General features: G+C 43.3%; 1 protein-coding gene across 5 annotated transcripts in view; it reads left to right on the forward strand.

The window, feature by feature from the left end:
• Nucleotides 1-12,981, forward strand: part of TP53BP1 (tumor protein p53 binding protein 1) — a 27,638-nt gene continuing 14,657 nt past the window's right edge. The window contains exons 1-11 of one of the 5 annotated variants that reach the window (XM_068143665.1): nt 1-244; nt 315-384; nt 458-545; nt 775-845; nt 1,499-1,660; nt 2,060-2,141; nt 3,036-3,181; nt 4,098-4,206; nt 4,535-4,626; nt 5,570-5,772; nt 6,671-7,928. In XM_068143665.1, the coding sequence (XP_067999766.1) occupies nt 71-244; nt 315-384; nt 458-545; nt 775-845; nt 1,499-1,660; nt 2,060-2,141; nt 3,036-3,181; nt 4,098-4,206; nt 4,535-4,626; nt 5,570-5,772; nt 6,671-7,928 (2,455 nt within the window). In that variant the 5' untranslated portion in view covers nt 1-70. Of the gene's footprint in view, nt 245-314; nt 385-457; nt 546-774; nt 846-1,498; nt 1,661-2,059; nt 2,142-3,035; nt 3,182-4,097; nt 4,207-4,534; nt 4,627-5,569; nt 5,773-6,670; nt 7,929-9,602; nt 9,677-12,981 lie in introns of those variants that run through there. The other 4 variants (XM_068143666.1, XM_068143667.1, XM_068143668.1 and 1 more) reach the window with 4 other exon arrangements.

The following is a 12,981-nucleotide window of genomic DNA, read 5'->3' on the forward strand; positions in this document are numbered from 1 at the left end:
GGGCGGCGGGCGGGAGGCGTAGGGCCGCGGTTGGTCTCCGCCGGTTGCGCCGTCTCCCGCGGACCCTTTCATGGAGCGCGGCGGCAGCCAGCTGGACCTCGGCTTCTCGCAGCAGGCCACGCCCCTTCTGATCGTGGAGGACTCGCAGCCCGAGAGCGCCGTCTCGTTGGAGGACGAGGAGCAGGCCTGCCTCGGCGTGTTGGCCCGGCGGCTGCCGGCCCGGCGGAGCCCGAGCCCCGTGCTGGTGAGCGCTCAGCGCGGCGGCGGTGCGGCCCAACCCGGCTCAGCCCGGCGCTGACGCGTCTGTCTTGCAGGAAGTCATCTGTGGTCCAGCCGGCAGACGGGCACCCGCGAGTGGCGGGACGGCCCGGGAGCGACTCACAGGTAAGAGCTGGGCAGGCCGTCGCGTCTTGTCCGGCTTGGGGGCGCGGTTGTGCTAACGGCGCTCTGCTTGCAGAGCCGATGGAGAGCCCTGCCCGCTCGGACGTCGCTGGTCCGCAGGACCTTGTCGCTGAGGAAGTCCAGCCGCCTGGCGTGGAGAACAGGTACGGGGCCCCGGAATCTTGCGGGTCGAGGATGGGCTTAAAATACGGGGTCAGTGCTGGCTGTGGCCGCTGCTGGCCCGGCCTCGCGTCGTTCCGGGGTGCGCGGTTCAGAGGGCTCGGAAGTGCGCGCTCAGGTGCTGCGGCTGCGAGGCAGCCCCTGGGAACGCTGCCGGCTGTGAGAAAGCAGCCATCGGGAAGCGCCGAGGCGATGCGAGTCTCTCTGTTGCAGTGTCCTTGGGAAGGCTGGAGAAAGAGGTGAAGGTGATGCAGAGGACGGTGCTACTTCGCCCTGTGCAGAAGGTGACTTCTCCATTTCAGGTGTCTTCTTGGGGCTGTGAATCGACAAGCACCTGTGCAGTTTTTCAGTTCACCTGCCTCCTTTGTTGCTCTAGGGGTAGTTGTGCCGATAATAATGGGTCAGAAATTGTCATCTTTTTCCTGGAGGCTGATCTGCGTGCTTTTGTGGTAAAAATAAATAAATAATTGAGACTTCATATTGTTAACGAGGGACTTGGTGACAGGAAATGGCTTAGAAGAGGCATGGATGGTGAGCATTAGGAAATTAAGCCTTTTTGTGGCAAAGAACTCTTGGCATGATGGTTGTTATCGTCAGACTTTCAGGCACGGGCTATGTGTTGTCAGAATTGTTTTATCATCATAGAACCAAAAATCTGCAGTTCCTAATGGTGTTATGTAAGACTTTGCTGATTAACACTGGATTCTGCATTAAGGGCCACTCTCCCTGCTCTCTTACCATATTTTTAATTAGTATTGGTGAGATCAGAGCCTGTTAGTTTATCCAGAGTTTCAGCCTAAATACTTATCTTCTTAGAGGTTGCATCTTTTTCCCTTGTGGAAATGATGGCTCTTAGAGTTTTTGGTGTTTGTTTTCTTTTTTTTTCCTGGGGGGGTGGTGGGGTGTATATGTATTAGTAGTTTGTGTTTGTCGTTAGATACAGGCATATCACAGCTGCAGTTTGGAGCTCTAGAGCTCTCACAGAGCCAGGACTTTGAGAGTGACTTTGTACCTAATGAAGAAGATGCTACGCAGCATTTTCACCCTAGAGCCACTGCTGTCCCTTCTTCCAGACTTGTGAAGAATGATGCTGAAGATGGTATGTGAGAATGTTCTTCTGTTGCTCTGTCATTTTTTTCCTGATTTCTTTGTTATAGATACTATATTTCTTGGACAGAAAATACAGCTGATAGCTCATTGGTGGCTGAAAAAAGAAATGACTGCCTTTTCTTTCCTCTGGGCTAGGTCATTTGTTTTCTTGTAGCTGTCCAAGTGCTGTCACTGGTTTGTGCACCTCTCTTTCCTAATTTGTTTCCAGAATATTCAGGCAGTCTGATACTGAATTCCTTCTCTGTTAAAAACCTCATCCTGTCCTTTTATTTGTCATCATATAAATCTCATCTTGATATCTGTAATTTACAGAGCTGTACTTCTTTTTGTATATTAATCCAGGTGACCTGAGTAACAAATAGTGTGTGTTTGTTTTCTCTTTTGCTAGAACTGCATGGGGATAGCACAGAAGCTGTCTCCAGCACAGAAGCAGACACTGGTTTGGAAGGCCAGCCAGAGAAGTCTGAAAGGTAAAGCAGTCTGTGTTCTTTGTAGGTTTCTTGCTGATATTCTGGAAGTAGATCTGTGTCCTTTTTAACTAGATTTTTAGAGGTAGAAAGGTTCAGGCTTCAAGGTAAAAGAGAGAAGTAAAGGAAAAGATACAGTAAAGATGAGACCTTTTTGCAGCAGTGATGACTAAGGAGTGTTTCTAGCATTCCTAGCTGAGAAAAGAGGTGGTCTCCAACTCTTAAGCACAGATACCAATAGGTTTATTTTCAAGGGAGAATGCACTTGATAATAACATATACTAATAATTTTTTAAGCACCTGGAAGATATTAAAAATAATCATTCCGTTTAAGTCACAGAGGTTATTTCAAGATAATTTAATCATTGCACCATGGGCTTTGGCCTCACTGGAGAAATCTGGATGCTATGTGATGGTTCTGCTGGGATGCTTTTGAGTGTTTGCAGTTGCAAGCTTTGTAGTTTTAATTATTTCTAAGTGTGAAACTTCAGTTTCTTGCAAACTATCTTTTATGCCAGACAGAACAATAATTAGCTCATCTTGTATTCTTATGTTCTGATACAGAAGAATATGAAAAAGGAGGTGAAACAGAATTCCTAGTATGCACACTGAATAGAAGTCAGTAGAACAATCTTCTTTCCATTGAAACATCACTTAGATTAGCAGAAAACTTAGAAAACAATTCTGAAAATGCTGCTTGTCAAGGATGGGCATGTTGTTTTGTCAGGAGAGAGAGGCTGGTCTTCCTTTTTCTCTCTCTCTTTCTTTTTTTTTTTCTTCCTGTGATATACACAAGTGAATTGCTCTCATTTGTGCTGATAAATTTCCTTTACAGCATTGCAATATTACTTCATACTTCGAATTTCTGAGGTCAGTGACTGTGTTTTGCTTTTCCAGATCTCTGCAGGAAGCAGACGAGCATGCCAGGAAAAAAATGCCTGTTTGTGACCCCATTAAAACTGAGAAATCCCTTGATTCTGGCCATGAGGAGTTGGATGTCTTGTCAAGTCAAGAAGAGATGTTTCCTGAGAATAATGCGACAGGTAGCATGCAGAGCCAAAATATCTGTCTCAAAGATCGTCATAATCATCATCCCTAATGATAGTTCTAGTCATGCAGTGCTTCAGGGTGCAGAGTGCTACGAGTATTTTTCCTGTAATTTCTGCTGAAATCGACAGTGCTTTGGAAACAAAAGTCCATAACCCCTTTCACTCTGCTGTGGAACAACGTCTAAATGTTACTTTGTGTTAGAACAGTTACACTGGCTTGTTAAATACATTCAGTTTCCTTTCTTGCTGTGTCCTTTGAAGAACAAACCAAACAAAAAAACCCAGCCTTTTTATGCTCTTCTGAAACTGGCAAGAATGCTCACCCTTTGTAGTGACCCACCATCTGAAGTGTGGTTAAGTAGTGCAGGCAAATACTGCAGACTTCCTTATTCTGGGTTAATTTGGCATTCCACCTCACTCCTCTGAGTTGGCTTTCCTGTTTGGGATAAAACAGGATCCTGAAATCGAAACCTTTGTGCCGCGATTTTGGTTCTATTTGGCATCTAGGTGAATGTCCTTTCCCTGTAGGAGAAGAGATTATATGAAATAGGATCAGGAAGAGTGGTTATCCCTGATGTTGGAGCCACTGGGAATTTTTCCTTTAAAATCCCAAATTAGGAAGACTTGTACAGTCTGATCTGATAAAAATTTGTACTGTAGGTGCAAACTTTTTTCTTTTCACCTTAATTATATAATGGTGACATTTCACATGTATAGCTGCTTCAACTCTGTGGAAAATCAGCTTGTCCTTGCCTACCTGAGAAGCAGCTGTGCAGTGTGAATATAGTTTCTCAGAACTTTCTGCCCATCTTGGCTAGATTTCTGTCATGAGTTTAATTGAATCTGCTGATCACCTGTGTTAACCCAGGACAATTTCTGATCTTGTTTCCACTTGTGAAAACCACTGCAGGGTGTGGCTCTCAGACCACAAGGGTGAAAGAGGAAAGTGCTCCAGCATGCACCCCTGCCCGCAGCCTGCAGCTGCTGCAGCTTTCTGGACAGCAGGAGAATCATCCCATGTAAGCAGAAAACACACTCAGGCTATTGCAGCAGTTCAGTTTGCAGTAGTGCAATCCCACCACTCTTTAATGAAATACCTGTGCTTAAGCAATCAGTGTTTTAGTTTTGCACTGTGAGAGAAGCATGGCTTTATTTCGTGAAGAAATGAACTCATGATGCCCATATGGTCACTGGCCATTTCTCAAGTCTCTTGCTAGTAAACACCTGACACTCCCCTTTATGAGAGGATTTGGGCTGTGATAAGCTGGAGCTATATTTGGGGAGAAGTTAATGCATCCTTCTGTGATGTATGGTCATCTTTCACATGTTTCCTTTTTTGGTCTGCAGTGTATCTTCAGGCCTAGTTATTCCTCCTCCTGTTGCCTTTGGATCCAATGCTCTTGTCCCCAACAGTCCTACTGAACAGGAGCAAGCCAAAGGTAAGTTTTTCTGCATACTGGTCTGTGGTTGTGTTTCTGTGCTCTGTGCTTTCAAAACCTGCTAAAATTATCTGTAAAGAGCGAGACAGGATTGAGAGTCCTGAAAGAGGTAGGTGGAGATCTGTATTTCTGATATTTCTGACTCAGATGCTGTTGTATTGTTGATATTTCCTTCATAGTTATCATAATAAAACTAGTTCTATTGGCTACCTCCCCTTCACTTGAAAGATGGGAAATACTTCATATGGGATAGAGATTGCTGCTTGTAGTTGTCCTCTTTCCTTAATAACAAGCCAGTCTCGCTTCAGACTGTTAGGGCAATAGAAAGGACAGAGGAGGACTATATTGCAACAGTTACTTTATCTGAACTTGGATGACATGCACAGTATTTTAAAAAGCTTTCACATGTCAGCATTTTAGAATGCTCTGGCAAAGGAGGAATTGTTCTGTTTGATACCTTCCTTATTAAACATCTTCTCTCAGCACCTATTTGCCATCAGAGATAATGCATCCATCCATGTAGACTTGTAGGATACAAAATCATCATCTTTCTCTGCTAGATTACTGTCACAGAATGTGGAATGCTTCTGGAATAGGTATTTTGTTAGCCAGGGTTTGACTGTGGCTCCTTTTTAATAAAGACAGGAAAAGGAAAAAGAAAGATCAGAGGTATGCTTTCTATACATTTCAGATACCCTTTTCTAACTGTAGAAGTTTTAGATGTGTAGCAAAGTAGTGATAAGGCTGTTTTTGTTGATCTTGGTTTACTTTCTTTTTCCTCCTCCGAAAAGAATTCACTTGGAGAGAGGATTTTCAGCTTTGTGCATTAAAGTATAAGAAAGTTGCATATGCCACTGAGGACAAGCCTTTTTACAGAATGTTGGAAACTTTAGGTAAAACACAAGAATGTACTGGTCATGTGTTCTTTGCTCTTTCTAACCAGATGAACAGATGGATATATCTGCCCCTGCAGAAGAAAGAGAGCTGAGAGGAAAGCAGAGAGGAAACACACTGGAAGAGGTGCCCATCCCATGTATCCCACCAGAACCTGTTTGCTTGCCACAGGCTTCAACTCCAGTGTCCCAGAGTGCCCCAAACTTCTTTCCAGGATCTTTATCTATACCATCACAACCAGAGTTCTCTCATGTAAGGGATAGTGTAGAGTCTTTTCTGAGGTTTTTGTATAGCTGCTGCAGAGGATGTGTGTTTGTGTCAGCTTCTGTGTTGAGCTTCCCTGTTTGCACCAGTCACAGCTATATATTGATCATACTTTATGGCAGTTTACCCTGTAGAGAACATGCAGAACAGCTTTAGAGGGCATAGTGAGTCATTAACCTAGAATCTGTTGTCTTCTAATATATGCTAAGAATCTTTTCAGTGCCTTCTTTTTTGTTTTCCTTTCCCTTTGTGAAAGGCTTCTATTTTCTAATGCTGAACGGGGCCTCCTGCATCTCAAAACTGTGACATTAATTAGGCTTTTATCAGCGTAGACTTTACTATCATTTGTCATGGAGAAAGTAGTTTTCACCTGCAAGGCTAGGATTCATTTGCTGTGTTTTTCAAGTTGCTTGTTCTTATTATCTGTTGTTTTCTTTCTGGAAGTTACTACTGTTCAAAGCTATTTAACAGCAGAAAATAAAGCTTGTACTAGAGCCTTGAGTAGTCAAAGCAGGGCTTCTCCTTAGCTGAAAGTGGCTTTCATGCTAATATAATGGATTCCTACAGAGAATCTTTCCAGAAGCCATGATTATTTGACTAAAACTTGCCATACTTGACCTGTGCTTCATGATTTGGCAGTGAGAGGTGTACCAAGGATTGTGCCTGACTTTGCCACAGAGATACTAAAAAGTAATGGGTGATGATATTTCTCAGCAAGAGCAGGGCAAGTATGACTCCTGCAAATGGAGGGGGAAGTCTGGGACTTTTTTCATCTTAGTTTGTGCTGAGCTTGCTCTGCTTGATAATCCAGTGTAATATTCAAGGAATAACAAACATCCCTAATCAGGATGTCCTGGTACTTTGTGTCCCACTTTTTTGATTTTAGGATATCTTTGTTCCAACTCAGAGCCCTGAGAAGAACCATGAAGGAGAAGAGAAAGCTGCTGCTTTAACCCATTTATCCTTACCAGAAGATCCCTCTGGATGCACAGATACTTTGTCAAAGATGACTGCAGGTGACTCTGCGTCACAGCCTTCTGAGTCCTGCAAGCTGATGCTTTCTGCAAGTCAGTGTAGCCAGCCCACAAATACAGAGGTCAGCTCAGGCTCTCTGAGCATTGACCAAGATAATAAAACCACACAGGTAGAGGTGATTTCTGAATGCAAGGCTTCAGACTTGGAACTCTGTTCTGTGGAGAGTGACACCATAAAACCGAGGCTGGATGCAGGTGACCATGCACTCTCTGAAAACTGTGAGAAAGAGAAAAAGGAGGATTTACTGACTGCAGGAAAGCCTGCAGTAAAATCAGATAGTGTACATGTAGCAGGAGAAGGGTCATTTGGCCCTACAGGTAATAAAGAGACTAAGTGTGTTTCTGGAGGTGAGGCTGCTGCAGATCAGTCTGGTCTGTCTGGGATTTTGCCATATGCTCAGGGTGCAGAAGCACAGTCTGAGGATTCTCCATTGGAAGAGACTTCTGAACCTGAGGCTGTTCCTGAGACTCAGTGTGAAGAAGAAGGAGAAAAACAGCAAGTAAAAGAGAAGCAAATGAGTGAAGATGGATCCCTTGATAATATGGCACTTTCTCAAAGGTTTAGTTTTGAAAAGGAAGTTCAGTGTCACGAAGATATGGAAGTGGACTTTGTTGATGGTTCGTGTAAAAATAGCAAAAATCTGTCTGATCAGGCCCAAGGATTAGAAGAGATTGGACCAGAAAGCCAGGGAAAAGAACCTTCAGAAGATACTTCTACTTTTGGCACCAGAGAGGCAAAGAGCATAGATAAATTGCCCTTTAAAGCTGATTTGGAGAACATGCCAAAGCTCAATAAAGTTTTATCTAAGCTTTCAGGGGGGGAGCTACTGGAACAGCACAACAATTTGTGTCCCAAGTTGAAGAGTGATACTCTATCAGAAGCAGTGCTGTGTGCCAAGAAACAGCCAGATTGTTCGGAATTAGGACAGACCATGATAAAAGGGAATCAGCCACCACCTCCAGAGAGAGAGGCTGACATGCTGGTGGCTCAGCAGAAGAATCAAGTGCCAAAGAGTGTGGAGGACACTGTTGTGACAAGGAATCTGGAGCATGAAGAGCAGATGCAGCCACAGGAGAGGGCAACTGCTAAATCCCCAAGTCCTTCCAGTGGTAAGTGAATTTAGGTTAGTAGTTCACAGGTGTGTATTTTGAATGCTGTCAAGGACAGCTGTATACAACCCTCAGTGCTTGCAGGGAGCACAGGTCTTGCTGTGTGTTGAACAGTGTCTCTTAGAGCAGCTCTGTATGTTACTAGGTTGCATGCATCACGTGCATTTACCGTTTTCTTCCCTTCCACACGCTACTGTGGGCGAGAATGCTAAGGTAATTATTGTTCCTAGTGCTGTCTTGCTGTTTGCTGGCAGAAATGTAGAGCAGCTTTGAAAACTCAATGCTGTGACCTTGATGATGCTTAGGGATTTTTGTAACTTGTTGGTTTTTTGTCTTCCCTCCATACGGAGCAGCAGCAGTGTCCTTGAAAGGAAAAGAGTGTGTGGTAGTCTGTTCTTTCCCTCTTGGAGCTCTCCTTACTTTTAATTTTTTTTTTTCTGATTTGTTTTTCATTCTCAGAGGAGAATTTTCTTTGTGGAGGTGCATAGAGCAGCCTTGAGCCAGGAACTAATAACAAATTTATCTTGAGCTTCTCACCGGTGCGTAGGCTGTGGCGTGGCAAATACTGTGGTGGTGCATTGAAATCCCTTCACCATGCTGTTGTGCAGTTACACAAGAAATGGGGAATGCTGCACCACCCAAGTTTGTGGAGCTTTTGTCTTAGTTCAGTTCATTTTAAAACATACAAGTTCTGTACTCCTCTGATGAGAAAGTCATAGAAAACAAAGCTGTGCTAGAGCTTTGTCCTGGATTGCACATGTGTTTGAGATCTTGGTGATCTTTCATTAAACCACAGGATTAGAGAGAAAGAGAGAGTTTTCTCCCTCTCATGATGAAAGAAGGTGGCTTCCAGTCTCCTGAAGCTGGTGATAATGGAAGATGAGGGTCTGAAAATGTTGGTTGTCAGCCAGGTGATGGTTGTCTTTACATCTGAACATGACTGGTACGCTAGTAGAGGTTTATTTCACTCTTCACTGATTTGCTAGGTAGTTTAAGTCCTTCAATTGGAGCATATTGGAAGCTCAATAGAGTTATGCAGTGGTGTTAGAATTAAATGAGGTGCCTTGGAAGGCTGGTGTTTGATAGATCAGATTGACTAATGTGTGATTTCAGTTAGGGGAACCTGTAGAGCTGTGAGCTAGACAGAATTTCTCTTGCCACTTGAAGGTGATGGTATTGTTGTGTAGCCATGTTGGCTGTTCTGCAGAGTTTTGTTCAAGTGATAACATTTTAGAGTTGTCCTTTTTGAGAAATTAGGATAAGAAATGCTGCTTAGAAAACAATTCCTAGTACTTGGCCTTTTTTTTTCTTCCTCTTTACATACCCTGTTGATAACTGGGCCTGAATAATTTTCTCTTCTTTGTCAGGGAAGGACATCTCTCTTGTCTCCTCTGCCAGTTGATGCTTTTTTTTTTTCCCCAAGAACTGTGCATTTCTTCAAAACTTCCTTGGAACTTCCATCATTCTCCCAAGTCCAAGATTTTTTTTGGTTACTGTTTTCTGAACTACTTGTTTAATTTTTCCAGTTACAAATTGATCCTTATTGCCATATGTGGCAACTTGGACTATTTCTTCCTGAAAGCCTTTTGAGCTTGTTCTTATGTGGTTCCCTCCCCTTTCCTTCAGTTCTTGTGACCTTGAAGCGTGCTGACTTCTGGAGCGTGATCCTGTTTGGAAAGGTCAAAATGACAGATTTCAAAAAAGCAGCAAGATGAAGAGCTTTCTTCTTTATGTCTGAACAGAAGTAGGTGAGATGACTTTGAAGTGCTAGATGGAGGCTTGGATGCAAAGGGACTGAGTTTAATACTTACGCGTGTTTTCCTTACCACATTCACTGATGAGTTTAAGAAAGGTAACCATTTAATGGTATGGAACTGGCTGGTGAGAAGAAACTCAAGATGCTAAAAAATAGAGTGGAGGTAGTGCTTTATGTTGCAAGATCAGAATGACAGGTAAATGTTGATACCTGTTCAAGTTAGATTACAGTGAGGTGTGGAAAGGAGATTTGAATGTTTATGCAGGTTGTCAGTTTCGGAGAGACTTCCAACAGAAGACAATAGCAGCTCTCGAGCTAGACTTGCTGTAAGCATCCATTGACATACTGTAACACAAAGTAAAGCTCAAATTAGAGGAATCTGGATCCTTGTGGCCACAGCTTTTTAACATCACTGACATCTGAAAATAACTGCAGTGGTTACTTTACTTGGAGTTAAATATATGTTCAGGTGTGTAAAAATGCCCATGGTTTAGGGGTGTGGTGATGCCAGCGACGAGCAGCGTGAGCAGTCTGGCAGTGTAGGCCTAGAGCCTGACATGGTGGTAGGCCATGCTCAGCATAAGTGCAGAGCCAGCTAGCAGTGTAGCAAAACAGTGCTGTGCCTGCAGCATATAACTAAAATAGGACACTGGTAGCTATAAACACAGAAGGTTATCTTGGAACAACAGGACATGCACCTGCATCAACACCCTCGTTGTGTCATTGGTAGTTGGACCAGTAATCTGTAATAGTGCGATGTGTGGTCACTCACAGGGAACCAATGAAGCTGTGCCAACGAGGCTCTCCGAGTTTATATAAGTTGTAGAAGTTCCCTTCATACTCACTTTCCTTTCCCTTCTTCTTCTTTGCTTTACTGTGCTATACTCACTATGCTTGCACTATAGTCCTACAATACTGGAACAGTAAAGGAACAATACTCGATCACATTGGTCGTGTGTATTGACTCCAGTCTCCATCGCGTTGTAGGGGTTCTGGTGTCTTGGTTTAGATTTAGAACCTCCACTTGCCCAATGACATTGTTATTTGAATGAAGCTATTGTTGAGCTCTGTTTGGTGTACCAGCTGTCACACCCACTTAATGAACATCAGTCTAGCAGCCATCCTGCTGAACGTGGTAGGACCTGTCCGGTGTTTGGGAGCTTTCTGCATTCTTTAACGTCCCGTAACAAGTGATCATCACTTTCTTTTGTAATGTTATAGCAAGCTGCTGAATTGTTGAGCATGAAAGCAGAGTATCACAGCTGGACAGGAATAGTTCATCTTTTAATATATATTTTTAAAAAAATCATTGCATTTTCTGATAGGAGAGTCTTTGTTGGCTTGGGGAGCTGGTGCTAATACCTGGGGGCAATTTGTTGGAATATTCTGTTAGTCAAGACAGCCACATCATCAATTTCAGGTTTATGTTCTTTGTGGCATTTAAATGTGTCTTGGCAACATCTGACCTGAAGTTTGGGGGCTGCCTCTAGTGATATTTAGGGAAAGCTTTGAATATTGGTTATAAGTGGTACAATTGAAAAATGCTGGTTTTTGCAAAGCAGGGGAGAAAAAAAAAGCAGTTTCCCAAATCTGTCACTGTAGCAAACAGTATCTGAATCACCAGGGTTTGACATACTCTGTGGACCCAAGAGACTAGCTGCTTTGTTACTGTCAGGTTATTCTGTTGCCAGTTAATGGCAGTTCAGGGATTTTGTTGTGAGGTCTTCCTCTTCAGTGGCTTGCAATAGGTCGTTGTGCTTTTGTGATAACTGAAGGCTGAGAATCATGGTCTCTGAAGTGAGATACTACAGCGGTCAGAGGAGCAGCTACACAGCATCAATCTAGCTTGGAATGCCAAGTTTCCCAGTATTGAATGGCCGAAGGGCACAAGTGCAGTGGAGAGAGAGTTCTGAAGGAGTCTCTCTGTTGTCATCAAGAAAAATACAATTTAGGAACATGCTGTACCTGAAGTGGTGCCTTGTTTTATGTAGTGCTTTGAGGGGATCTGGTCAAAGTTCAAAAGTGTTCTGATCCCATTGCCTTTTGTGACCTCAAATTGACTTTTCTGTGTTCAAGTCCAGGGCATTTGGTACTCTGGCACTGTGTATTTCTCATGGCAGTTTGTCATAGTCAAGAGAACAGCACTAATGCTTGAATTTAGGAACAGTATAGTTTTTAATAAGTTACATGTTTGGCAGTACTCTGCTGTAACAGTGATGGGCTCTCATAAGCTGTTTGTAAGGAGCGGTACTGAGCCTTTCAATGCGTGGTGTGCCCATGGAGTGAGAGTACAGCAGCCCTGTGAAAGACCCACTGCAAAAATTACACTGAGGTGCTTAGACTGGTTGCAAGGATGATGTAGCTGCTGAACAACATCTTTAAAACTTGTAACAGCAGGGCAGGTGATGGTTTTTGGGTGGATATTCAGTGCTTTTCACTGGTTGGGGTTTCTTCTGTGAAGAGATGTCTTTGTCCTGTACTTAATGGCTTCACTTGCCACAAGGTCCTTGTGTAACTTAAGAATGGTGCACTGCATCTGGCTATGACTAGAAGTTGTATCTGAATATCTTGTGCTGGCTCTTCAATTTAAGTAACTTGAATTTGTGTTCTCACTACCTTAAGTAACAATTTTCCAATACTGTTCAGTGGTGGGGTTTTTTTGTTTGTTTGTTTCATTGGGTTTTTTTTCTTTGTTTGTGGTTTCTTACATACATAATTCTTAAAATTCAGGAGTTAAGTAAATTGTGACTTGAATTATTCTAGTAAAATCCTGAAAGAAATCTGAAGAATATGGTTTTGGGGAAAAGGGAAAAGGAAGGATAGTGACAAAGATGATGAAAACCTATTTTGACCTCAGTGTGGGGAGGAAAGAGTTATTCTGTTAGTTTGGTTAAATGTTTCCTTACCATTTTGAAAGAATGCAGCCTGCAAATTGCTGTTACACAATGTGGAAGGTTTACAGATAAGTGGTGTGGTGTGATGTGAAAGGAGAGAGCTTTTTAACTAGGTTTCAAATGGTTTTTTACCTGTTAAATCCTGCAAGAAGGCCAAGGGCATCCTGGCCTGCATCAAGAATAGTGTGGCCAGCAGGAGCAGGGAAGTCATTCTGCCCCTGTACTCCACACTGGTTAGGCCACACCTTGAGTACTGTGCCCAGTTCTGGGCCCCTCAATTTAAGAATGACATTGAGACTCTTGAACGTGTCCAGAGAAGAGCAATGAGGCTGGGGAGAGGTCTGGAGCACAGCCCTGTGAGGAGAGGCTGAGGGAGCTGGGATTGTTTAGCCTGGAGAAGAGA

Source organism: Melanerpes formicivorus, unplaced genomic scaffold (assembly GCF_026170545.1).
Source record: "Melanerpes formicivorus ecotype bairdi unplaced genomic scaffold, bMelFor1.0.p_v2 SCAF_10, whole genome shotgun sequence".
Taxonomy (NCBI): Eukaryota; Metazoa; Chordata; class Aves; order Piciformes; family Picidae; genus Melanerpes; species Melanerpes formicivorus.